We start from the raw sequence: 27895 nt of genomic DNA, 5'->3' as shown, positions 1-27895 counted from the left end.
AACCCACATCTTTATGGATAATTGATTTGACAAAGGGGTAAGAGCATACAATGGAGTAAATACAGTCTCTTTCATAAATGGTGTTGGGAAAACTGGACAGCTACCTGCAAAAAAATGAAACTAGACCACTAACTTACACCATGCACAAAAATAAACTCAAAATAAAGGACTTAAATGTGAGTGTTGAAACCATAAGCATCTTAGAAGAAAACAGGAATAAGCTCACCAACATGTCTTGCAGCAATATATTTGCTTATTTATCTTCACAGGCAAGTGAAATAATGACAGGATAAACAAATAGGATTGTATCAAACTAAAAAGCTTTTGCACAGCTAAAGACAATAAGAACAAAATAAAAGACAAACCACACAATGGGAGAACATATTCGACAATACACCTGATAAGGGCTTAATAACCAAAATTTATAAAGAACTTGTAAAACTCAACACCAGGAAGACAAACAACCCAGTCCAAAAATGGGCAAAAGAGATGAATAGACACTTCTCCAAAGAGGACATACAGATGGCCAATAGGCATATGAAAAAATGCTCAACATCACTAATCATTAGAGAAATGCAAATTAAAACCACAATGAGATATCACCTTACACCAGTCAGAATGGCGCTTATCAACAAAACAACACAGAATAAGTGCTGGCGAGGATGTGGAGAAAAGGGAACCCTCCTGCACTGCTGGTGGGAATGCAGACTGGTGCAGCCACTGTGGAAAACAGTTTGGAGATTCCTCAAAAACTGAAAATCGAACTGCCTTTTGACCCAGCTATCCCACTTTTAGGAATATACCCCAAGGACACCATAGAACGGCTCGAAAAGGAGAAATGCACCCGCATGTTTGTGGCAGCATTGTTCACAATAGCGAAGATCTGGAAACGGCCCAAGTGTCCGTCAGAGGACGAGTGGATTAAAAAACTTTGGTATATATATACTATGGAATACTACTCAGCCATAAGAAATGATGACATCGGATCATTTACAATAACATGGATGGACCTTGACAACATTATACGGAGTGAAATAAGTAAATCAGAGAAAAAAAAAAAACACTAAGATGAATCCATACATAGAAGGGACATAAAAATGAGACTCAGAGACATGAACAAGAATGTGATGGCGCCTGACCTGTGGTGGCGCAGTGGATAAAGCATCGACCTGGAAATGCTGAGGTCGCCGGTTCGAAACCCTGGGCTTGCCTGGTCAAGGCACATATGGGAGTTGATGCTTCCAGCTCCTCCCCCCTTCTCTCTCGCTGTCTCTCCTCTCTCTCTCTCTCTCTCTCTCTCTCTCTCTGTCTCTCCCTCTCCTCTCTAAAATGAATAAACAAAAAATTAAAAAAAAAAAAAAAAAAAAAAAAAAGAATGTGATGGCAACAGCGGCGGGGGGTTGGGGGAGGGGGGATGGGGTGAAGAAGGAGAGAGGGGTTAGGGGAGGGGAGGGGCACAAAGAAAACCAGATAGAAGGTGACAGAAGACAATTTAACTTTGCGGGAGGGGTATGCAGCACAATCAAATGTCAAAATAATCTAGAGATATTTTCTCTCAGCATATGTACCCTGATTTATCAATGTCACTGCATTAAATTTAATAAAAATAAATAAATAAATAAATAAATAAATAAAAAAAAAAAAAGTGGGCACAAGAAATGGATAGACACTTCTCCAAAGAGAACATACAGATGGCCAATAGACAGGTGGAAACATGTTCAACATCACTAATCATTAGAGAAATGCAAATTAAAACCACAATGAAATACTACCTCACACCAGTCAGAATGGCGCTCATTAACAAAATAACACATGATAGGTGCTGGTGAGGATGTGGAGTAAGGGAACCCTCCTGCCCTGCTGGTGGGAATGCAGACTGGTGCAGCCACTGTGGAGAATAGTATGGAAATTCCTCTAAAAATTAGAAATAGAACTGCCCTTTCACCTAGCCATCCCACTTATAGGAATATATCCCAAGGACACTATATCACTGACTCAAAAAAGAAATGCACCTCCATGTTTATGGCAGCATTGTGTATAATAGCCAAGATCTGGAAACAGCCCAAATGTTCTTTAGTGGATGAGTGAATTAAAAAGCAGTGGTACATATATACAATGGAATACTAATTGTCCTTGAAAAAGAAGGAAATGTTACCTTTTGCAACAATATGGATGGGCCTGGAAACTATTATATTGAGTGAAATAAGCCAGGCAGAGAAAGATAAATACCATATGACCTCACTCATTTGAGGAATCCAAGGAACAATGTGAACTGAGGAATGGAATTAAACCTGAAGGGAAGCGGGGAGGGAGCTGTTGGGAGAGGGAGATGTTGAGGGGAATATGGGGGAGGGGCATGCTTTTGGGGAGATACTACAATAGAAATTATGTAAATAATAATTAATTAAAAAGTAAATAAAAAGAAATTTAGATATCTTCAGGGCGCTTTCTCTGTCTCATGTCTATATTTTTCTTGTTTTCTTGGTTTCATCCCCTCTTTCTTACAGCTAGAGTGAGGGTTACTGTCAGCCTCAGTCTCACTACTCTGAAGGAAAAACATTTTATCCCTGAACTCTGTTTGGAAATGATTTGGGGAAGAACTCCAGGCATGCCTTGGTCAGGTGCTCATCTCTCAACCAGTCACTGTAGCAAAGAGACTGGTTCTTGGGGTCAGTTCAGGTTTGTCCCATAGTCCTGAATAAATCAATGCAGTCAGAGAGAAAGAGTTGGGCTTTGCCATTAGGGCCATTCAAAGAAGGAAAGCACACTAAAATTCCTTGGGGAATCTGCAAATTTGGCAGTCATCCCGATCACAGTCTACGAGAGGCAGATTTCATAGCTCTGTAGGCATGTCTAAGTCAAGTCATAGGACTTGAGCTGTTGACTGGACGATGCACATAAGAAAGGAGTCAGAGGGTGCAGGCAAGGGTGTAGATGATGAGCCTACTCACCAAGCAATGACATTTGAAAAATTTTGTCACCTGAGTTGAAGGAAACATGAATGAAGCAAAGGCTCTATCCCCTGTGATGAGCAGGAGGGAGGCCTGAATGGAGACTGCAGGTCACATAAAATGATGACCAGGCAGCCGGAGCTTGGCTTGTGTTGCAGAGCACACAGCTATGCACTGTCTCTCTCTCACAGCACTTGGAGTCCCCCTCACAGACACAGGACAATAGGTAGATACTGATTTGAGATTTTGCAGAGTATATGAAGTAGAACCGCGAGAATAGCAAAGGAATCATGGGCATAAGCAACAAAATGTCTGACTTGATGTGTCATGATATGGAAAGGAAGACATGAAGACTGTGGGACCTGCGTGATAAACTGGGAGTTACTGGTGCAGTTGTGCGTATGAGGATGGCAGGGTGGATCTGGATGGAAGATGAGTTGTGGAACGGAGTGTTTGTTTAAGATTTGAGGGGTAAGGCTCTGGCTGGGTGGCTCTATGGGATAAAGCATCATCCCAGTGTGCCGAGGTCATGGGTTCAATCCCTAGTCAGGGCAGAAAGGGAGCCCTTAGATAGTCATATGTGCATTCCATGTTACATTGGTGTTTCTGCGCCATCAGTCCTGAGCCCATGGGCGAGTTGCCTATAGAGCTTACCATTCGCCAACTAGCTCTTGTCTTAATTACCTTCTCAAATACCTAACACCAGCAATCCCCACCTCTTCTGCATCAGTCTTTCCCTTATCACTGTCTTTTCCTTTAGCATGCAAAGACACTTTTCCTCCCATCTTAAGATAAAATCCATTCAATCTTTCCTCCTCTTCTACCATACAGCAGAAGTCCTAAAAATAGTTGTCTATATTCCTGTCTAAAATGTCTTCTCCATTCTCTTGAACCCTCTCACCCATTGGAACTTATGTCCACATTTCTGTGAAGTGCTCTGAGAAAGGTCACCTGTCAACCTGACGCTGCCATAACCAGTGATCATTTTTCCATCTTTCCTCTGCCTTCCTCCCTGTCCTGCAAGTGCAGTGATTAACCTCCGGTCCTGCAATTTCCAGACCTTCAGGATTGCTCCACCCTCTTGTTTTCCTTCAGCCTCATTGCATTCTTTTTGGTTGTCATTGCTGCTGTCTCCTCATTTGTTTGACTTATAAACATAGTAGTGTTATTGGATTCAGTTCTTGGACCATTTCTATTTTCTCACTCACTTCCCTCTCTTGGTGGTCTCAGCCGACCCCAGGACTTGAAATACCACCTACACATCAGTGTTTCCCAAATGGGTGCTTTTCACCTAGACCCTCGTTGGTAGTCCTGCCTGATATATCCACTCTAACCTTAGAGGATCACTCACTATCTTATCATAACTTAAGTATTTCATGTTCATTTGGTCAGTTTATTAAATGAATGAAGAGATCTAAAATAATATAGTGTATCTGTGGGTAAGGTTAGCACTTATATATAAATTAGTTTTAATATTATGGGATTTTCTTTGTCAGGGTTGATTTGTTTGACTGAGGCAGTGATCCTCAAGGAGGGGAGTTTATCTCTCCAGGTAAAACTTGGCAATGTCTGGAGTCATTTTTGGTTGTCATGAATGGGGAGGGGGATGTTATTAGCATCTAGTACATGAAAGCTAAGGCTCCTGTTAAACACTCTGCAATGCATAGGATAGTCCCCAATAAAAAAGGAATTATCCATCCCAAAATGTCAATAATGCCAAAGTTCAGAAACCTGAAAATGAGATTTATGAATTTAAATGAGCTAACTCTCAGTAGAAAAGGAATTGAGCATTTGATGCAAATACAATGTGGTTTGAACCTTTCTCTTTAATAAAAACACACATTTATGAATAGTTGCCAAAAGGTGGTAGCTCTTCTCACAGATGCACATTGTGAATAGTCCTCTGATAAGCCTGAGATCCCTTTAAGCATGCCTGTTGGGTTTTGAGTACCTGCAGTTAAGTAGTGTTGTTCTTGGCAAGACTTGGTGAGCAAATGAGGTATGAGCTCTCTGATCTCAGTTGTCTGCTCAGTCAGCCATGACCTTCCCAGTGTCTCTTCTTTCTGCACCCTGTCCACACTAAGCCATGGCCCAGGCAGTTCTCAGTGGGGTGGCCAGAGATTACAGGGGGGAATACAGGGCCCTAAGGCAGAGTCATGTGAGGTTCAGGGTAAATTGAAATGCTTTCTGTTTCCATTAAATATTGTCCAAGCTGTCTTTGCACTTTAACTCCAAAAAACCTTTAAATCAAAAGCTTCTGGATGAAGTACTGGGCAATGAAATAGCATTTTGATTAGAGAAATTGTGGATATTTCAAATAACTATTTGGGTGCTGACAGATAAATTTTACATGTATATAATGTGCTCACACAGGAAATTATATAGATATGTTTACATGCAAGCAATAAAATTTGCCACATGTCAGAGCTACTTAGGAGTTACATAGCTTAATTGCAGGGCCATAATGGAATACACACACACACACACACACAAACATACACACACACACACATACACACACACACGTTTGAAAAAGAAATAATTTTGTGACCCTGGCTGGTTGGCGCAGTGAATAGAGTGTTGATCTGGGACGCTGAGGTCGCCAGATCGAAACCCTAGGTTTGCCCGATTAAGGCACAGATGATAAGCAACCAGTCAATAAATAAAGTGAAGCACCTATGACTTGGTACTTCTCGTTCCCCCTACTCCTCTCTCTGTAAAATCAATAAATAAAATCTTTTAAAAATCCCATTAGGGATTCTCCCACCTTTTTAATTAATAGGTTCAGGTTGTGACCATAGACACAACAATATGGAAGAGCCTAATTGTATTAACTCAGGGACGGGAAGGGAAAGAAATCACAGGGCTAGCATCTCCCGGCTTCCATCAGAAACCAGTGCAGACCCTTTCAGGGGGAAGCCATTGTTCTCAGAGTTGTCCTCTGTTAAGATTATGGTTAGTAAACAGGAACTGCTAGTGTCACCAACTGTACCAGAGAGCAAGCATCAGTCACAGCCAACAGAAACAACAAGAAATTAGTCCCTCGAGAATTTTAAATATTGGAATTATCAAATTCAGACTATAATATTAGTAAGACATATTTTGATTAAAATATACATCATAAATTAAGCAACAAACAAATGTAAAAATGTCCAGGCAGATTTGAAGAAGAGAAAGAATTTTAAATGAAAAAAAGTTATTAAAATAAAGAATTAAATGACTGCCTTAAATATTAGACTACTGAGGGAAAGTTAGGTGGATATAACTAAATTACCCAGAGTATTACAAAGAAGGATAAAAAGATTAAAGTTGAAAAACAAAAAAGAGAGAGATTAGAAGGTAAAATGAGAAGGTATAATATTCTTTACCAGAAGGAAATAGAGAAAAAAATAGAGAAAAAAAGAAGAGACAATGTTTGAGGAGATGGTTGTTAAGAAATTTCCAGCCTGACCTGTGGTGGTGCAGGGGATCAAGCGTCAACCTGGAAGCTGAGGTCACCAGTTTAAAACCCTGAGCTTACCTGGTCAAGGCACATATGGGAGTTGATACTGCCTGCTCCCCCCCCCCCTTCTCTCTCTCTCTCTCTTTTCTCTAAAAATAAAAATAAAAATAAATAAATAATTTAAAATCTTTTTTTTAAAAAAAAGAAATTTTCAGACCTGGCACAGAAGACACAGATACAGAATCATCACGTGCACAAAGCAGAAAATCATGTCTAGACACCTGGAATAGAAACTTCAGGATACCAAAGACAAAAGGACACTCTAAATTAACAAAGGAGAAAAAGATAACCAGCAGCACCATGGCAGTTAGACCTCCCACTGATCAGCGGCAACAAAAGGAAACCAGTGGAATAATAAGACGGTAGAATGCTACTTTCAGCATGCTAAGAGGAAATAGTTTTCAAACTGGAATTATATAATTAGCAAAACTATCTTTCAAGTAGGATTCATAAAATTTCTCTACGTGAAAGAAACTATTAAAAAATCATTTTAAGAAGACAGGAAATTATGTTACAGGTAAAATTCAAGAGGGAATGATGAGAAAGGATATTGGTAAATACAGGAGTATACACAGCATTTTTAGTCTAAAGTTATAAACAGAAGTGAAGATTGATACCCAGGGAGCTGTTTGTAGTGAGTCCAACTTGCAGTTACCACCTTTAAATTAATCTTTTATAATTGGCAACTCTATTTGACTATTGTATTCATAAAAGATATGTAATTACCCTTAAGATGATACTAAAATAATATAACAATGTTAATGTTTTATATTTTTAAAACCATTTATGTTTACCATATTTTCTCAACTCTTCTAATCCTTGACCCTTATAGTTGGTTGTGTGGTGGTCCCAAAAAGATATGTCCACATCCCACTTCCCAGAATTTGTGAATGTGACCTTATTTGGAAACATGGGTCTTCGTGGATATAATTAAGTTAAGGATCTTGGGATAAAGAGTTCATCCTGGATTACCAGTGTGGACTCTGAATCCAAAAATACTAGACAGAAGAAGACTAGACACAGAAACATGAAGTCGAAGGTGCTGTGAAGACGGAGGGAGGCAGAGGCTGAAGCGATGCAGCCATAAGCCAAGAATGCTTGGAGCCGTCAGACACAAAGAGGCAGAGAGCAGGCTCTTCTCCGGAGTGTGGTGCTGTTAAATTTTAGACTTATGGTCTCCAGAACTGTAAGGGAATAAATTTCAATTGTTTTAAGTCACCTGTTTTGTAGTAATTTGTTATAGCAGCCACAGGAAATTAATATGGTCCTAAAAGATTAAATTTATACTTTCATCAAAAGCAACAAATTTAATTTAAAAATTTAATTCATTGTCTGCTATAATATAATGTAGAAGTCAATTTTTAAAATTATTTAATTACAGTTTACATTCAATATTATTTTGTTTTAGTGTCAGGTGCACAACATAGTGGTTAGACAATCATACTCTTTACAAAGAGAGCCCTACCTGGCACCATACATAGTTATTACAATAGTACTGACTGCATTCCTATGCTATACTTCACACCGTCGTGACTGTTGTATAACTACCAATTTGTTCTTCTTAATTCGTTCTCTTTTTTTCACCCAGGTCCCCAACCCTGCCCCCGTCTGTCAACTACTGGTCTATTCTCTGTGTCTGTTTCTATTTTGTTTGTTCATTTATCTTGTTCTTCAGATTCCACCTAGGTGTGAAATCATGGTATCTGTCTTTCTCTGTCTGAAGTCAGTTTTTCTAGTTTTGAGATCTTTTTTTATTTCTCCTCAAGAGGCATCTGGGTATTTAGGACACAGATGTGGCTATCTGACCTTGGTTTGACAGGGGGGCAGTTGGCATCCTCAGGCCCATGTGGTTCTCTTTGTGGGCCTGCTTGGCTGCAGAATTGCAGATACAAGCTATTCTCTTGCCATTGGCCAGTGAGGTGGCACTAGCCCCAGGTCTGGCCCTTTCTGGTGTCTGCTACTGTTAAAGTTCAAGGGATTCTTTATGTATAGAACCCAAGTCAGCCTCTCTCCATCCCTCGCTGGCATATGGCCTGTATATCCACTGCCTCATCTTACTTATGGTCCCTAGCCGAGGTGGTCTCACCTCTAAGCCTTCAGTACAGCGCATTTTCTCTTTTCCATTTCAGGCCCACTCAGTGTCCTGTGGTGGGCCTGCTGGCTGTTATGTCACTGCTCATGCCTTTAGGAGAGCCTTACATCACTGCTTAGTATATGCTGACCAGCTGCCCCAGTTCGGTCTGGGTTGCCTTCTACGGAGATCTGTCTGTACTCTCCAACATGAAATAGCGTAAAGGCTCCTTCTCTCAATAATATCTTGAATCTACTTTATTTCTTATCTCATTCCAAAGAGGCTAGATTAATGCACGGACGGTTCACTCCTCCTGCCTCTACTCATGTCCTTCTCCACTACTGTAGAAAGAGTGAGGACTTAGCACCTGTGCTTCTCCTTGCTGTCCTGTTTGAAAGGACCACAGGCTACATGCCTGCCTGTCAGAACCTGAAGGGGCAGCACTTGTAGAAGAAACTTTGGGCTGTGATCATATATGGTTTTTGATAACTACAATTATTTATAAAATCACTTATTATTCATAAAGCCTTGCCCTCAGCGGTGATCCAAGCGGAGGCAAAAGCCTGAGCAGGAGCTGAGGGGGAAGGGGGAAAGCGCGGGCGCGCATGAGCCCACCAGGAACAGCAGAAGTAGCAACAGCTACTGCAGGAATCTGGGCAGCACCCAAACTGGCTCAGGGTGCGGACATGCCCTCAGTGGTAATTAGAGCACGGGCAGCCTCGGCAGTGATCCAAGAGGACACACGTGACCCACCTAGGCAGTTGCTGAGATTTCAGCCAACCAAGGCAGCCCCGAAAGCAGTCCGAAGAGGCGTGTAGGCACGTGTGAACCTGACCAGGGCATTGGCGGTCACAGAGGTGGGCTAGAGCCAACAGCACCTGAACCCAAAAGCCCGGGGCAGAAAGCAGCAGTGGACTGGTACACAGACCACACAACAGCAGCTAAAATGTCTGGATAGAATGACACCTGAGGCTAAGAAGTAGGCCACATCTAATACCGTACCTAATCACTGAATTACAGTACTGAGCCCAGTAAGTAGCCAGCAATAAAAGACAACAGAAAGCAGATTTTAGGGGAACTTGAACTTTTAAAGTAACCTCTCCCTGGCCAAGAGTAGATAAAAGCAAGCCTAGAAGTGCAGCTGATACTTACAACGGCACCTGGACCCAGCAGAGGCAGCCACAAGATCTGGATCACCTGAAACCCCCAAAAGGTGGATAAGAAGCAGTGACCCCCACTGATCGGCCCCAGTCCCCAGCCAGGGAAGTCCAGGGCAACACAGACAAATTGAGAAGACAGAGAAGTGCAATCCAAACAAACCAATAAGAGAAACACCCAGAAAATGAGCTGAGTGAGACAGATATAAGCAAACTGCTGGTTGCACAGTTTAAAATAATGATTATTAGAATGCTGAAAGATCTTAGAACAACAATGGATGGTCACAGTGAGCACATAAATAAAGAAATAACAGGTAATAAAAAAGACATTGAAATAATAAAGAAGAACTAATCAGAAATGACAAATACAATATCTAAAATGAAGACTACACAAGAAGCAATTAAAAGCAGGAGGGATGAATCAGCGATTTAGAAGACAAGATAAACGAAAACACGGAAGCGGAGCAGCAAAAAGAAAAGAGAATGAAAAAATCTGAGGAAACTCTAAGAGAGCTCTGTGACAATCTAAAGAGAAACAACATCCGCATCATAGGAGTTCCTGAAGAAGAACAGAAAGAGAAAGGAATAGAGATCTTGTTCAATCAAATTCATAGCTGAAAACTTCCCTAAATTGATGTAGTAAATAGTCACACAAGTTGAAGAAGCACAGAGAACTTCATTAAAGAGAAACGCAAAGAAATGAACACAAAGACACATCATAATTAAAATAGCAAAGCTAAGAGATAAAGACAAAATATAAAAAGCTACTAGAGAAAAAAGGTTATCACATAAGAAGGAGCCCCCATAAGGATTACATCCAACTTCTCAACAGAACCACTTGAGGCCAGAAAGGAATGTCAAGAAATATTCAAAGTGATGCAGAACAAGAGCCTACAACCAAGACTACTTTATCCAGCAAGGCTATCACTTAAAATTGAAGGAGAAATAAAAAGCTCCCTGGACAAAAAAAACAAACTCAAGGAATTCATTACAACCTAACCAATGCTGCAAGAAATGTTAAGAGACCTGATATAAACAGAACAAAGAGGGAAAAGAATGTAGCAAAAGAGGAATATAGCTTTAAAGAACAAAATGGCAATAAACAACTACATATCAATAATAACCTTAAATGTAAATGGATTAAATGATTTAATCAAAAGACATAGGGTAGCTGCATGGATAAGAAAACAGGATCCATACATATGCTGTCTACAAGAGACACACCTCAAAAAAAAAGATACAGATAGACTAAAGGTAAAAGGATGGAAAAAAATATTTCATGCAAATGGAAATGAAAAAAAGCTGAGGTAGCAATATTTGTATTAGATAAAATGGACTTTAAAACAAAGGCTGTAGTAAGAGATAAAGAAAGTCATGACATAATGATAAAAGGAGCAATCCAACAGGAAGATTTAAGCATTATAAATATCTACACACCTAACATAGCAGCACCTAAATATATAAAGCAGACTTTGATGGATATAAAGGGTGAGATCAACAGCAATACTATAATAGTAGGAGATTTCAATATACCACTAACATTACTAGATAGATCCTCAAGAAAGAAAATTAACAAAGAAACAGCAGAGTTAAAGCACACATTAGATCAACTCGATTTAATAGATATCTTCAGAACCTTTCACCCTAAAGCAGCAGAATAGAAATTCTATTCAAGTGCTCATGGTACATTCTCTAGGATAGACCACATGTTAGTACACAAAAGTGGTCTCAACAAATTTAAGAAGTTTGAAATCATATCAAGTATTTTCTCTGATCACAATGGCATGAACGTGGAAATCAACCACCACAGAAAAACTGAAAAATACTTCAACACTTGGAAACTAAATAGCATGTTATTAATTAACAAATGGGTTAACAATGAAATTAAAGAAGAATAAAAAAATTTTCTAGAAACAAATGATAATGAGTATACAACAACTCAAAATTCATGGAACACAGCAAATGCAGTCCTGAGAGGGAAGTTCATAGCATTACAGGCATTCCTTAAGAAGCTAGAAAAAGCTCAAATAAACAACCTAACCCTCCATCCAAAAGAACTAGAAAAAGAACAGCAAGTAGAGCCCAGAGGTAGTAGAAGGAAGGAAATAATAAAGATCAGATTGGAAATAAATGACATAGAGGCTAAAGAAACAATACAAGGATGAATGAAACCACAAGCTGGTTCTTTGAAAGGGTAAACAAGATCGATGAACCTTTAGCAAGACTCACCAAGAAAAGAAGAGAGAGGACTCAAATAAAATTAGAAATGAGAGTGGAGAAATAAGAACTGACACAACAGAAATACGAAATGTTGTAAGAAAATACTATGAAGAACTCTATGCCAAGAAATTAAACAACCTAGGTACAATGGACAAATTTATTGAAACATATAATCTTCCAAAAATAAATCTGGAAGAATCAGAAAACCTAAACAGACTGATTACAAGAAATGAGATCAAAACAGTAATCAAAAAAGTCCCAAAAAACAAAGCCCCGAGTCCCAATCGCTTTACTGGTGAATTCTACGAAACATTCACAGAAGAATTAACTCCTGTCCTTCTCAAGCTATTTCAAAAAATTCAAGAGGAAGGAACACTTTCAAGTTCCTTTTATGAGGCAAGCATAATTCTGATTCCCAAACCAGGCAAAGACAATGTGAAAAAAGAAAATTATAGGCCAATATTTCTGATGAATTTAGATGCTAAAATATTAGCAAACCAGATCCAACAATACATGAAAAAAATCATACATCATGATCAAGTGGGATTTATTCTGGGGAGGCAAGGATGGTACAATATTTGTAAATCAATCAATGTGATTCACCACATAAACAAAAGGAAGAAGAAAAATCACTTGATAATTTCAATAGATGCAGAAAAAACATTTAATAAAATCCAGCACTTGTTTATGATCAAAACTCTTAAAAAGTGGAATACAGGCAACATATCTCATCATGATAAAGGCCATCTATGACAAATCCACAGCCAACATCTTAATTAAAGGGCAAAAATTAAAAGCAAATTAAGATTAGGAACAAGGCAGGGATGCCCCCTATCACCACTCTTATTCAACATAGTACTGGAAGTCCTAGCTACAGCAATCAGAGAAGAAGAAGAAATAAAAGGCATCCAAATTGGAAAAGAAGTAATTATTTGCAGATGATATGATACTGTATATAGAAAACCCTAAAGTCTCAGTCAGAAAACTATTGGACTTGAGAAATGGATTCAGCAAGGTGGCAGGATATAAAATTAATACACAGAAATCAGAGACATTTTTATGCACCAAGAATGAAATGTCAGAAAGAGAAGTTAAGGAAACAATCCCCTTCACTATTGCAACAAAAAATTTAATAAAGTACCTAGGAGTAAATTTAACCAAGGAGGTTAAAGAGTTGTACTCAGAAAATTATAAAACACTGATGAAAGAAATCAAGGAAGTCACAAACAAGTGGAAGCATATTCCATGTTCATGGTTAGGAAGAGCAAACATAATTAAAATGTCTATATTACCCAAAGCAATTTATAAATTCAATTCAATACCAATTAAAATACCAATGACATACTTCAAAGGTATATAACACATATTCCAGAAATTTATATGGAACGAATAAAGAACACGAATAGTCTCGGAAATCTTGCAAAAGAAGAATAAAGTGGGAGGTATCACACTTCCTGATATCAAGCTATACTACAAGGCCATTGTACTCAAAACAGCCTGGTACTGGCATAAGGACAGGCACATAGATCAATGGAACAGAACGGAGAACTCAGAAATAAACCCTCACCTTTATGGACAACTGATATTTGACAAAGAAGGTAAAGGCATACAATGGAGTAAAGACATCCTCTTTAATAAATGGTGTTGGGAAAATTGGACAGCTACCTGCAAAGAAATGAAACTAGACCACCAACTTCCACCATTCACAAAATAAACTCAAAATGGATAAAAGACTTAAATGTAAGCAATGAAACCATAAGTATCCTAGAAGAAAACATAGGCAGTAAGCTCTTCCATATCTCTTGCAGCAGTATACATATTTGCTGATTTATCTCCATTGGCAAGTGAAATAAAAGACAGGATAAACTAATGGGACTATATCAAACTAAAAAGCTTTTGCACAACTAAAGACAGTATGAACAGAATAAAAAGATAAACCACACAATGGGAGAACATATTCGACAATACATCTGATAAGTGGTTAACCAAAATTTATAAAGAACTTTTAAAACTTAACATCAGAAAGACAAACAATCCAATCAAACAAATGGGCTCCAGAAATGAATAGACACTGCTTCAAAGAGGACATACAGATGGCCAATAGACAGATGGAAACATGTTCAACATCACTAATCATTAGAGAAATTCAAATTAAAACCACAATGAGATACCACCTCACAGCAGTCAGAGTGGCGCTTATTAACAAAACCACAGGATAGGTGCTGGTGAGGATATGGAGATAGAGGAACCCTCCTGCGCTGCTGGTTGGAATGCAGACTGGTGCAACCACTTTGGAAAACATTTTGGAGATGCCTCTAAAAATTAAAAATGGAACTACCTTTTGACCCAGCCATCCCACTTATAGTAATATATCCCGAGGACCCCATATCACTGACTCAAAGAAAGAAATGCATCCCCATGTTTATGGCAACATTGTTCACAATTGTAAAGGTCTGGAAACAGCCCAAGTGTCTGTCAGTGGAGGAGTGGATTAAAGAGCAGTAAAAGACACACACACACACACACACACACACACACACACACACACACACACACACACTAAATACTATGGGGCCATGAAAAAGAAGGAAATGTTACCTTTTGCAACAACATGGATGGAGATGGACCTGGAAATTATTATGTTGAGTGAAATAAGCAAGGCTGAGAAAGAAAAATACCATATGACCTCACTCATTTGAGGAATCCAAGGAACAATGTGAACTGAGGAATGGAATTAAACCTGAAGGGAAGGGGGGAGGGAGCTGTTGGGAAGAGGATAATAGAGATGTTGAGGGGAATACCGTGGAGGGGGGATGCGTTTGGGGAGACACTAGAATCTATGTAAACATAAATAAATGTTTTATTTATTGATTTTAGAGAGAGGAAAGAGAGAAAAAGGCAGTGGGGTGGAGCATGTATGTACCTTGATGGGGAAGCCCAGAGTTTCAAACCAGCTACCCTTCTGAATTCCAGGTTGATGCTTTATCCACAGCGCCACCAGATGTCAAGGTGCTGAAAGAAATTTAAAAAGACCTAAATAAATGGAAAGACATCCTGTGTTCATGATTGGGAAGATATAATATGGTTAAAACAGCGGTGTTTTTCATATTGATCTATAGTTTCCTCACAATCCTTATAAAAAAAAAAGAAAATCATCGCTGCCTGACTGGTGGTGGTGTAGTGGATAGGCTTCCAACCTGGGACTCTGACGACCCAGATTTAAAACACCAGGGTCTCTGTCTGGCTTGAGCCCGAAGGTCACTGTCTTGAGTCCAAGTTTGCTGGCTTGAGCAAAGGTTTACGGTCTTGGCTTGAACTGCCCTCCTCCCAAGGCACACGTGAAAAGTAATCAATGAACAAAAGTGATGCAAGTACAAATTGATGCTTCTCATCTCTCTCCTTTACTATCTCTTTTTCACACACACAAAAAAAGTAAAAGGTAAAACAGTCTTAAAAAAAGAACAGTGGCCCTGGCCGGTTGGTTCAGTGATAGAGCCTTTGGTGTGCAGGGATCCCGGGTTTGATTCCCAGCCAGGGCACACAGGAGAAGTGCCCATCTGCTTCTCCACCCCTCCCCCCTCCTTCCTCTCTGTTTCTCTCTTCCCCTTCTGCAGCCAAGACTCCATTGGAGCAAAGTTGGCCTGGGTGCTGGGGATGGCTCTATGGCCTCTGCCTCAGGTGCTGGAATGGCTCTGGTTGCAACAGAGCGACACCCCAGATGGGCAGAGCATCACCCCCTGGTGGGCATGCTGGGTGGATCCCGGTCAGGCACATGCAGGAGTCTGTCTGACTGCCTTCCTGTTTCCAACTTCAGAAAAATACAAAAAAAAGAAGAACAGAGCTGGAAGACTCATATTTCTTGATTTAAAAACTTATGTTAAGCTATAATAATCAAGAATTTGTGGTTCTGTCATAAGGATAGATACATAGATCAACAGAATAGAATTTAAATGAGAAGGAATTCCACACATTTACAGTTAATTAATTTTTACAAATGATGTCAGGACAGTTCAAATATAAAAGAATATGCTTTCAACAGTGTGAGGACAGATGTATATACATATTAAAATGAAGGACCTTTCATCATACTATACACAAATAATTAACTAAGAACTGATGGAAGACCTAAATGTAAGAACAAAATCAATAAAATTTATTTTAAAATATAGGAGAAAATCTTGATAATCTTGGGAAGGCAAAACCATCTTGGATATGACAGCAAAAGCTCATACTACAAAGACATAAATTTGACTTTATTAAAATAAAATTTAAAAAGTAAAACTTTTGCATCAGAGACACCATCAAGAAAGTGAAAATATAATCAATACAATGACAGAAAATATTTGTAAATTATATATCTGATAAAGGACTTGGACCCAGAATATATAAAGAACTCTTACAACTTAAATAATAAAACAACAAGTAGCAAAATTTAAAAATGAGCAGAGGATCTTAATAGACACTTCTGCAAAGAAGAGAAACCTATGGCCAATAGCACACAAAAATGTAGATGTTCAATATCATTAGTATCAGGGAAATCATATTAAAATCACAATGAGATAACATCCAGTACCCACGGATAACTATCGTCAAATAGATAAAATTATAACAAGTGTTTGGGAGGATGTGGAGAAATGAGAACCCTGGTTCATTGCTGGTGGGAAAGCAAAATGGCGCAGCCACTTTGGAGAACAATGTGACAGTTCTTTAGTCGATTTATCACAGAATTGCCCTGTGACCCAGTAATTCCTCCGGTAGGTGTACAGCCAAGAGAAATTAAAACACAATATTCCAAGCAGAAACATGTGCATGAATGCTTAGAACAGCATTAGTCATAATAGCTAAAAGATGGAACCTGCTCACATGTCCATCTCCTGATGAATGAATGAATAAAATGTGTTATATTCCCATAATAGGATACTATTCATCCATAAAGAAGGAATGAAGTGCTGGTATATGTTATAATATAAATTAACCTTGAGAATATTATGCTAAGTGAGAAAGGCCAGTTACAAAAGACCACATGTTAAATTATTCCATTTGTATGAAGTGTTCAGAATAGGAAATGTGCAGTAACAAATGTAGCTCAGTGGTCGCCTAAGGCCAGGCAGTTTGGGGGAAAGGAGGAGTGCCTGTTCAAAGATATGCAGTTTCTGTTTGGGGTGATGAAAATGTTCTACAATTGATTGTAGCAATGGCTGCACTATTTCTGGGTATATGAAAACCATTTAAAGGAATGAATTGTATGTTATGTTACTTATATGTTAATACAGTTGTTAAAAATAGTACCATTATAGGCCTGACCTGTGGTGGTGCAGTGGGATAAAGCGTCAACCTGGAACAATGAGGTCGCCGGTTCGAAACCTTGGGCTTGCCTGGTCAAGGCACGTATGGGAGTTGATGCTTCCTGCTCCTCCCCCTTCTCTCTCTCTCCCCTCTCTCTAAAAATAAATAAATAAATAAATAAAATATTTTAAAAAAAATAGTAACATTACAAATTAATTTTAAAGAACTAGACATTCCAAATTAATTTGACTAGTTATTCAAGATAACTTTCTGATCCAGATAAGAAAGGCTCCATAACTCCTAGCATGCCATTCTAAGTCCTGGTAAGGTGAGGGCCTGGTCTTTACAGTCACATAGACACTAATGAATCCTGTTTTAGAACGGGGGTGACAATGATTCCTAGTTGTGGGTTGCTCTGAAAATTAAATGAGTTTCTGCGTCTAAAGAGGTTAGTGCAGTGTGAAAAGCAGTGCTCATCATTGGAGGTGTCATGATTGTGGTCATTGTGAGGTTGTGGTAAGGAGAAAGGCCAGCTGAAAGGTTCTTTCTCGTGTTTGCATGTACTTTTTTCTCTGCCTGGGTCACTGTTCCTGTCTCATAACTTCATTCACCTCATCATGACCTCACTTGGAGACTCATGTCAGGGTCCTTTTCCAGTAGGAGTCTCCTGGCCACATGTAGCAGCAAAGTTGAAGGCCCTGCTGTTTCTGTCCCTGCAAAGTTGTTACTTCATTTCTGGCCGCACTGGTTTATCTGTGTGGCTTACCCGCTCTGTGCTCCTTGAGTGTAGCGGCTGCTGCTTCCCTCCTGGATGCCCAACTTAGTGCTCAGTGCTCGGTAGGCACTCAGTTAATGCTGGTGAAAGAATGAACAGGGCAGTTTGGCCTAAGTAGATTGTTTGAACTTCTTATGCTTCCATTTGACTCCTAAACCATTAGTTTACTGGTAAATAGAATCATCGGAACAATTTTGTGTTGGGAACTCCCTCTAATGATTTGGCATCACGAGTTTATCTTGTATACTTTGGGATGGTAGTATAGTCCTGCCATTAAAATAAAAAAATAGGCATGAAGAAACCTAAATTTAATTATAAATTTGTTACAAGTCAACAGAAAATAAATATTGCTAATCAGTAACAGATTGAGGAGTGCTCCTAATAAATATTTCTTCATTTTGAAAGACTCTTTTTAGAAGGAGCTTTGTGTGTTTTATAAATTGCCAAGAGAAGTTGGAATGACAGGTTTAAGGTTCTCAGAGAACTGCTGAGAGAAACTGAAAATGTGGATTTCCATGGAAGTGCCATTGTCATTTTAATGACATGGTATTGCTTTAAATGTATATACTGAGTGTGTGTAATAAGTGAATGTAGTATATGTTTAAACTTGCATTGGGCCATATTCTTGCCAAAATTTAGAAAATCTACTTAGAAAATATTCCCCTTATTCTTGTGCCAATTTCTCTAGAAGCCAAAAGTTTTAATTATAACATTCACCTTTCTGTTTCATCTGCAAAAGATCAAAGCTAAAGTTATTAAAATGTGATAAATTATTATAGTAATCTATCTGAACTGTGTGAAGCCATTATTGACTACTAGCTCAAATATGTATTGTTACCTTGAGAATTTGGCATTACTTGGTGTTTTGTGATAACTTGACCGGTATACAGGGGCATATGGATAAAATGGTAAAGTTGTCTCAGCAGTGTCTTTTAATTTTTCCTTTTTTATGTTCTTTTAAAAGTGGATAGAGGCTTTTAATAAAGACCAGACAACACTAAAGCAATTTCATTACTTTAGTAAATTTATGACACCTTTTATTCATTCATTTCAAAATATTTATAAAGAAGTCAGGAGTCCATTCCTGTAGATAACACTTACATGGAATTGGAAGGTAGCATTGCAGTAATATAGTACAGAGAAACTTTTGATTTAGAATTGTAACATAATTTATAATGGAATGGCTATGCAAGTTTCTAAATTAAACCGATCACCACTTATTGACAACTCAAGTACATTTCTTGTTTCTTTTAATGTATTCTATAACCTGTGAACTAAGTTATTTTCTTCTCCCTTTCCCCATGAACCTCAAAATAACTTTATTAATAGGAATATACTATGTTTGTGTTCTTAAAAAATCAGGGTGGTCTTAGATGTCTGTATTCCATTCTGACATTTCCCTTTATATAACCCTTTTGAATTTTCTGTTTAAAAACTGGCATTATGATAGCTTTTCTTTGGCCTGATGCCTGTGTCACATATTGCATCAACAAATTAGGAATGTTAAGACATAAGTCCCCCAAATAAAAATGTTTGTTATGAAAGCAGAGCTGATGTGACGCTTAGAATTAGAGCTTCATTCTTGTTTAAATGATAGTTAATGATCATTTTCTTTTTCTTTTTCTTTTTTATTATTGTAAAGGGGGAGGGGGATAGAGAATGAAAGGAATGCCCAGAGGCTGACATTGGGTTTGGTTCACTAATCTGTTAGATGTCAAATACACTCTACTGATAATACATCTTTTGTCTCTTTTTTAGGAGCTAATTTTGTTACTCGAAAAATTAGCCGGTCAGTAGCTAAGATTTACCTTGGACAACTGGAATGTTTCAGTTTGGGAAATCTGGATGCCAAACGAGACTGGGGCCATGCCAAGGACTATGTAGAGGTAGGAACTCACTTGTGTTCTTAAAAATACCTCTATCAGGAGGCATTTAAATGCCAAGCCTCCAGTGGTAGAGGTGGTGGCATGTGAAATTTTGCTAATGCAGATTATGTTTATGCTCATACTACTACTATACTTTCAATTTAAGGCTGTTTGGTTCAACAGTACATGCACATTACATTGAATGTTACTTGAAGGAGGAAGCTTTTTTAAAAACATAGTATCAGTCAGTGTTTTCAATGATGGATGTAAAAAAATGTTTGAATGATATTCTTTACTTTCTAAAGATTTTTTTGAGCTCTTCACTTTTTGCACCTTCTCCCTGCTGCCTGCCCAGTATACAGGTAAGTAGCTGTGAAATAATTTTTGGAATAAAGGGACTGGTTCTCAGATCTTCAAGAAATACTACCCAATTTCAATTTGTATAAACTAAGACCTTCAGATTTACATTAGTTTACTAAATTACTCTAAGAGTAATATTCTAGTAGAGTTTTTGCTGCTTAAGAGTTTGTTTACTGCCCTATATACCTTTTAAAGTGTGACTTTGCACACCATGCATTCTGTCCATTAAATAGGGAGATACAGAGATGTTAGTGATGCTAGTGCAGAATAGTGGATACAGTTAAAGGGAAATTTAAAATTTCACTTTTGAGATTATATACTACACATTGAATTTTGGTTTGAATTACATGTTACATATATAAATGGTGTGATTTTTCTTTAAACAAATAGTGACATTTACCTTGCCCTAGTTGGTATGCTATTAGATATCAGTGGTGCTCTGTGGGCAGACATGAATAAACCTATTAGTGACATTGTCATCTTTCCTGGACCCTGCTTTTCCTTGTGTAGGTGCTTCTAGATTTCCTGTGCCCAGGAGACTATTTTTGTCTTTCATGGTTTCTCTCTGAGAAACCGGATCTGGCTTCCTCATTTATTGATGCGATTGAAAAAGAAACCTGAACATTTACAAAAGAAAGCAAACGAGTAGTTTACTTGTTAACAGAGAGGTTAGCTTCAGCGTTTGTTGCTATTTTTATTTATAACAACTAAAAGTGTTTTGTACTTGAACACCTATTACTGATTTATATTATGAACAAAAAAAATAGTTCTGATTTTAAGTTTTGAACAGCACACCATTCAACATGTTTAATATTTAAATTAAAAATATTTAAATATGTTCTTCTGTACTGTAATTACAAAGAATCATTTTATGAAGTTAGGTATATTTTAAGAACATTACATTAAAAATACATATAAGGCCATATTTTCAGAAATTATAAGAAAGTGGGAAAAAGGAGATGTTAGCAGGAGAAGCTGAAACTTTCTTTTGTTTAACCTTTATGACCTTACCTACCTAAAATATGAAGCAAGTTTTGTAAAAATAAGTACATTATTTCTTCAATAATATCATTTTGATGTATACCTTGTAGCTATCTGAATACACTTAGAGTCATATAGAAGGCTATTTTGGTATCCCTCTTAATCTAAACTCTTGTTTTCTACATTATGGAACCAAACAGATCAAGTTTTAGTCTATTTCATTTCATATTTTTGCACTGGGGTAAAGAAAAAATTTGTATTAGACTCAAATAGATTTTGATAGTGAAAGAAACAAAATAATAATAATGTTTGCTGATTGTTTATTTTCTTCATACTTCTGTAATTTCCATATATTTTAAATGAATATGTATAAACTTTTTAAATTAGTAAACAAAATAGTAACATAAAAATAGGCCAAAATATCTACCAAAAATGTGTGAGACTGTTTTTAGGGCCAGTAGTTGCAGCCATCAAGGCCATTCAGGTGCAGGTTCTCATTAGATTCAGTCAGACAGTAAAGAAACAGCGGAGCCAAAAACTGGTGGGCCATGCCTTTATTCTAGCCTTGCAACCGGTAGCGAGTAAAAACAAACACATGGGGCACCAAAACCCATTCACATGTTCACCGGTTCCAAAACCAGGAGTATCTTTTTCCGTTTTTCCTAGAATTAAAGGCCCCTCACCAGTCTCAGCAGAGCTCACAAGAGCCCTCACCTCTGTTCTTCATCTGCCAACATGGCTTCTTTCTCTCCAGCACTCTTTTCCCTGATCTCACTCTATAAAAACATGGCTTCCTTCTTCCTCCTTTTTCTTCTCTTCTCTTAAAACTTTTTGGTGTGAAAACCCCTCCTCCAGCACACATTAGCATAACAAAGCCCCTTCTCAAGCAGAAAGGTAATTAGAAGTTTCACAGATCACATATCTGGGCAGCGGCCATTTTTAACAATAAAAGTGAACAAAATCAAATAACACAAATTTTACAAACTTATTTGCCCAACACTGTTACATAAATACATAAGTAATGAGAAAATCTTCTGTGAACTTAGTGGTTCTGGAAGAAGGACTCTGCTATCATTTCCTTCCCTAAATGCCAAGGTGATCACAGTTCCAGGGTATAGCTCACACCTTGGTAAAGGGTTCACATTCATTGAAAATAAAAGTATTATATATTTTGGCTCAAAGACTTTAAAAAGGTCTTCCCAAGTGATGTCATTTTGAAGATTCCTTGAGAAGATGGTGTCAGTACAGCATCCAGAAGCCAAAACATTCATGTAAGAGCAAGATGTTCTGGCTTTTCGGTAAAATACAGAATTTTCAAATTTTATAGAGAGACACACATACGAAAGTCAGTCATTCTCATTGACATTCAAGACCTGATTTGTTCCACAATATAAATGAGTTTGTCATATTAAAGTTACCCTTGGGGTTCTGACAGTAACACATGTTGATGATGTAAAAGCATTTATAGTTCTTATTTATGTGTTCTTGATTTCTAAAAAAGTACCATTAAGTCAGAATTCATAGTTTGCTGTCTGCATTTTAAGAAATATTACCATCCTTTGTGCTTTTAAATGTATTAATATGAGATTATTTCACAGACTTATGACTAAAAGTAGATGTTTTCAAAATTAAAATAAAAAAGCATAAGAATAAAAAAAGAAGTATTGTTTGTTTGAAATACATCTGCATCATGGCACTGTAATCAGCTTCAGAATGAGGCAGCCGTGGCCAGCACAGGTCAGTCACTTATACTAGTATCTGTGCACTTTGTAATTGTACACTCCCTCTCTTTATACACAAACCGATTGTATTGGTAAATCTTTAGATTAAGTGACTTATACTTCTTAATATAGGGGTGAGTTTCCATGATGAAGAGTAGAGTGTTTGACATATGGGAATAGGTTATCCCAGTTGTGTCAGGGACTTGTTCCTCAGTCTTAGACAGGTTTAATATCTAATTTACCTATCTGTGAAGAGGACATAATAACAACCCTGTAAAAAATTTGCATTAATGTGCTATACATAACATGATTAGAATCTACCTTGGCCTTGTAAACATTTTTGCAGCAATTTATACAAAGCCACTTCCTGTTGCTGAGTCAGGATCATTAATATCCATTTATAGTCTTGTTTCCTAGATGAAAATGGTTTTTAAATTATCTGAGTAGGTAAGACATATTTGATTTTGAAATAAAGAATATAAAAACTATTAAATTATATTGTATTTCAGAATAAACAAGTTATATGCAATTGTATGTTTTCCAATATTATAAACATTTTAAACATATTGAATAGTTGAATGACTTTTACCATAAGAAGCCATATACTCATCACCCAGATTCTATAATTAACATTTTTTATTGCATTTTGAAAAAAAAATACAGTAGTATTTAAAAATTGCTTGTGGCTCAGAGCTGTAAATATTCAATTTACACAAACATAGGTTATAAAAAAATAGCATTTCTTATGGGATATAGGCAGTTGGACATTCAGATTTTTAAAATACTTTTATCTTTTAAAATAATTGTGTTACCACTGAGCCTGTTTTTATGCCAGCCTCTCTTATATACATTGAAGCAGTTCCACATACTCATGAGACACAGTGAGGGTTGTAGACCACATCCCAGCCACTGCATGTGGTCTCCATTATACCAATAGCACCTGAAAACAGCCATAGGGGGAACCTCTGACTTCTCTAGTGGCTTTGCTCCTTGAACATATCTTCTATTGAGTACTTATCATGGCCATTATTCCTGTTGCTACAAATGGCAGTCTTCTAAACTCTGTCCAAGGTCAGATAATCCTGCAAAATGCCATACTGCACATAAGCAAAATTCTTTATTGTAAGACTGACTTCTCAAAACTAGTGAGAATGTGCATTATGGCCTGCTAAGATTAGGGTTTTCAAACTTATTGAACCTTTCCACCATCTTAATAAAAAATAAGTATTGACATCTAGCAATACAGAGTTGGGAAATGGGAAATGGCTTCATATGTTTAAATAAAATTAATGCTAACAGTTTGGTTAACAAGGTTCCACTGTGATGCACCTTGATATATAACTAGCTGAAACACAACTGTAGCCAGAAAATACTGGTAAAGACTAGGCTGGAAGTATCTTTAAGCATTTACCACAAGATGGTCTCTTGCTCTTGGTATGTTTGGTATATAGCTCAACAAATCTGAGCCCTTTCCATCATTCAGGAAAAAGCCATTGCTGCCAATAGCTGACTTTACAGCTGCTCCTGAAGACTTCTGATGGTCCAAAGGCAGTCCAGGGGGCATTCAAATTTTGGGGCAAGAATGGAGACTCACCTGGCTTTTAATATCACATTCCCCCATACATACCCTTTTCTTCCTTTTTTCTTTCTTTCTTTTGAAGAGGCAGGGAGCACAGATTAATGACAAGAGCTACTTTTAGAAATAAAAATAATAATTGCCAAATGTGGAATATTTGGCACATAATCATATACAATAATCCTGAAAGGTAAAGAATATAGCTTCGTTTTATGGAAGAAGGAACCAAGGGTTAGAGAGTTCACATAACACGTTCACCCAAAACCATGACCAATAGAGGTGAATAAAGCCAGAACTCTAGCCCTGGCCTGAAACCTAAGGCACATTCAGAGCCGTAATTTATAGTGAAGTGAGGGGAATAGGGACATTAGCAGTGGATCTGGGCAGCTTTCCATTTTGCAGAGGGACAGAAAATTAAGCTTCTCTCACGTTTCCCTTTGTACAAATATTGTCCAAGAGCAAGACAAATATCTGGAAGATAAGAGGCTAGCAGAGACAGGGATCAGATCTCTCTGAACCCAGTATATTAGCTGTGTAGGACAATAGTGCAAAGGGTATGTTGAGGAAAATGGGTAGTTAGTGTCTATCTCTCTGTCCATTGGCTTCTAAAGGAGTTAACCTTTGCCACATTCAGTGCCAGCTGATAACAGACCAAACGGCTAGGAGCCTCGGGCAGTGGGGAAATTAACTGTTGACAGAACTGGGAAGAACTGACCAGTGTTTCCTAATCCTTTCTCCCATTTCATCTCTGCTTGTCTGTCTGCTGCAATGTTTTACATCCTGTGTTAATTCACACAAATCTAGAAGGAAAGGATGCTATATAAACATTTTGAGATTTTAGGGAAAGCTTGCTTATTGCAACATCATCAATGAATTTTTTTTTTTTTAATATTGAGGAGACTAGCTTGATTTCTGATTGTGTTTGAGTTCTCTAAATATAATCTAAAGATTACAAATTTTATAATCATCGGGTCTATAATCTTCATACAACATCAGGGTGGTTAACTCTTGCGGACCGGCACAAACACTTCTGGTTGACCATCACTGGTCCATGGACCAGCAGTTGAACAACACTGCTCTAAAGCAGGGGTCCCCAAACTATGGCCCGCGGGCCACATGCGGCCCCCTGAGGCCATTTATCTGGCCCCCTCCGCACTTCCAGAAGGGGCACCTCTTTCATTGGTGGTCAGTGAGAGGAGCATCCGCATCCTGTGCTCCTGGAGTACTGTATGTGGCGGCGCCGCAAAGCGCTGAGTCGCTCACGTACAGTACTACTTCTGGTGACACAGGATGCACGCGTCACGGCTCCAGAAGCACGTCATATCACTTGTTACAGCTAGCAGTGACAAATATGGAACCGGACATTGACCATCTCATTAGCCAAAAGCAGGCCCATAGTTCCCATTGAAATACTGGTCAGTTTGTTGATTTAAATTTACTTGTTCTTTATTTTAAATATTGTATTTGTTCCCGTTTTATTTTTTTACTTTAAAATAAGATATGTGCAGTGTGCATAGGGATTTGTTCATAATTTTTTTATAGTCTGGCCCTCCAATGGTCTGAGGGACAGTGAACTGGCCCCCTGTGTAAAAAGTTTGGGGACCCCTGCTCTAAAGTATTAATGGAACCAGAATCCAGTCATCCTTGTGGCCTCACTTAAATGAAATGAGGAAAGAACAGTTGCCTTTTTCTCTCTGTCCAGGTCTTGATCACAGGAGTGGTCATTCCCCAGAGGCTGTAGGCCCTGTTTAAATTTTTTTAATAAAGGAATCCTGCACCATCCATGGCTCTAGGATGAATTATTCATCAAATTTCCATCCACAGGTAATTTAGAAACATGGAGATGGGTGCATTTTTTAGGTCATACTTTCAGCTGAATTTTAAAAATATAAAAACAAGCATCTGCCAATAAATTAGAAAAGTTGTTCTAGGCAAATGTCTATATGTGTGCGTCTGAGAAGAGAGGAGGGAAATGAATGTAGAATGGAGTTGCATGTTCAATAGCTGTAGTGCCTGCGGAGACAGATTGTGAAACTTCGTGTAAATGCCATTTATTTTTTAATGAGTGGCAATTAACCACATTAAGGTAGAAGCCTGTACTCCACCCTCTCCTTACTCCCATCGATGCCAAGAGTCATCATGCCATTGTGGATCATGAGTGACTATATATCCAAGAAGTGTGGTTCTGCTCCTAAAAGCAAAAGGCCTTGGAAAACAGTGTAAAAAGCTTATTTTTTCTCTTAGATTATGATTCTCATTCACTTCCATTTGAAGTATGTCATGAGATTCCTTAAGCTTTCTCTGTCCACTCCCAGCAGCACTGGCTGTTTAATTTCAGTAACGACTATACATGTACAGATGTAATTGTCTTACAAAATATGACATCGTCTAAATTTAGTGGTGATCTTGCCTATAGATGGTACAGGTCTTTAATATTAGATTCTTCATTTTTATACTAATGCGTTCTGGAAAGGATGAAAAGAAAAAAGTATTTGCAGTCAAGATAGTCTACCTTTTGTTTTCATTTAACCCATGCCCAAAAAATAATATCTAACTATCATCAAAATCCTCATTTTGAAATTTATTCTAATGTACATTTTGTCTTTCTCCTACTTCTCGGTGCTTTATTGCAAGAATTCATTTACTAGAATTACATATTTTGTCCACACAGAACCCTGGCCCTGTGGCCCTGCTCTGTGATGTTCTCAGACAGAGTGCTCCCTCCAGGTTCCCAGGTTTGGCCTCAGGGTCCTTAAATACAAACATGTGTTAATTTTGCCTTTGCATCCAAAGCCACAAAGCAAAAAAAATTTCCAAATAGAATGTTCCCAAAGCCAAAGGCACACATTTTATCTTCTGCTCCTGTTAGCTCCATACTAGAAAACATCTGACTATTCTCTGCCCTGAAATCATAGCAGTGAAGTCTCAAAGATTCCCCTCATTCTTTCTTTTAGGCAAAAAAAAAAAAACAACCCACAAAAAACTTTGATGTCTCTGTGAGTGTGGGGTCATGTGCCCTGTAAAATCTGTTATTTCATTTTCTACCTATTGACTTTTGTAAAGATAACTGAGGCTTTGTAGAGTAATTAGGTCTGCACTTGGGGAGATCTCCGTGATGGACACTGGGACTTGTCACACTGACTCTGCTCTCCCATGGCAGTGGCTGTCAGACTAAAAGACACCTGCAGGGCAAGGCAGTGTTGTTTGGAATAAATATTGTGCAGGAATAAAATGTTTGACGTTTTGTCTTGCTAGTTAAATAGCTTTAAAATAGGTCATTGACTTTGTTTCTTGTTCTTTCTATGCCTTATTGTAGTTAAAGAATATTCAAAAGTCACTGTTCTTTTAGCACCAAATTTCCAGTGTTTCCAATGTAAGTTTTAGAGTTGCTCCAAAAACTGTGGTTACAACATGCACGCAAGCTAAATAT

At 38.0% G+C, this 27895-nt stretch overlaps 1 protein-coding gene across 1 annotated transcript in view; it reads left to right on the top strand.

Moving 5' to 3' along the window:
- The window catches only part of GMDS (GDP-mannose 4,6-dehydratase), a 770392-nt gene that overhangs the window by 359409 nt on the left and 383088 nt on the right, over positions 1-27895 (top strand). Inside the window, exon 7 of the mRNA XM_066376915.1 lies at positions 19721-19848. Within this exon, the coding sequence (XP_066233012.1) occupies positions 19721-19848 (128 nt within the window). The remainder of the gene's footprint in view (positions 1-19720; positions 19849-27895) is intronic.

Source organism: Saccopteryx leptura, chromosome 3 (assembly GCF_036850995.1).
Source record: "Saccopteryx leptura isolate mSacLep1 chromosome 3, mSacLep1_pri_phased_curated, whole genome shotgun sequence".
In the NCBI taxonomy this organism is placed as follows: domain Eukaryota; kingdom Metazoa; phylum Chordata; class Mammalia; order Chiroptera; family Emballonuridae; genus Saccopteryx; species Saccopteryx leptura.
This window is presented reverse-complemented; position numbering and strand designations above follow the sequence as displayed.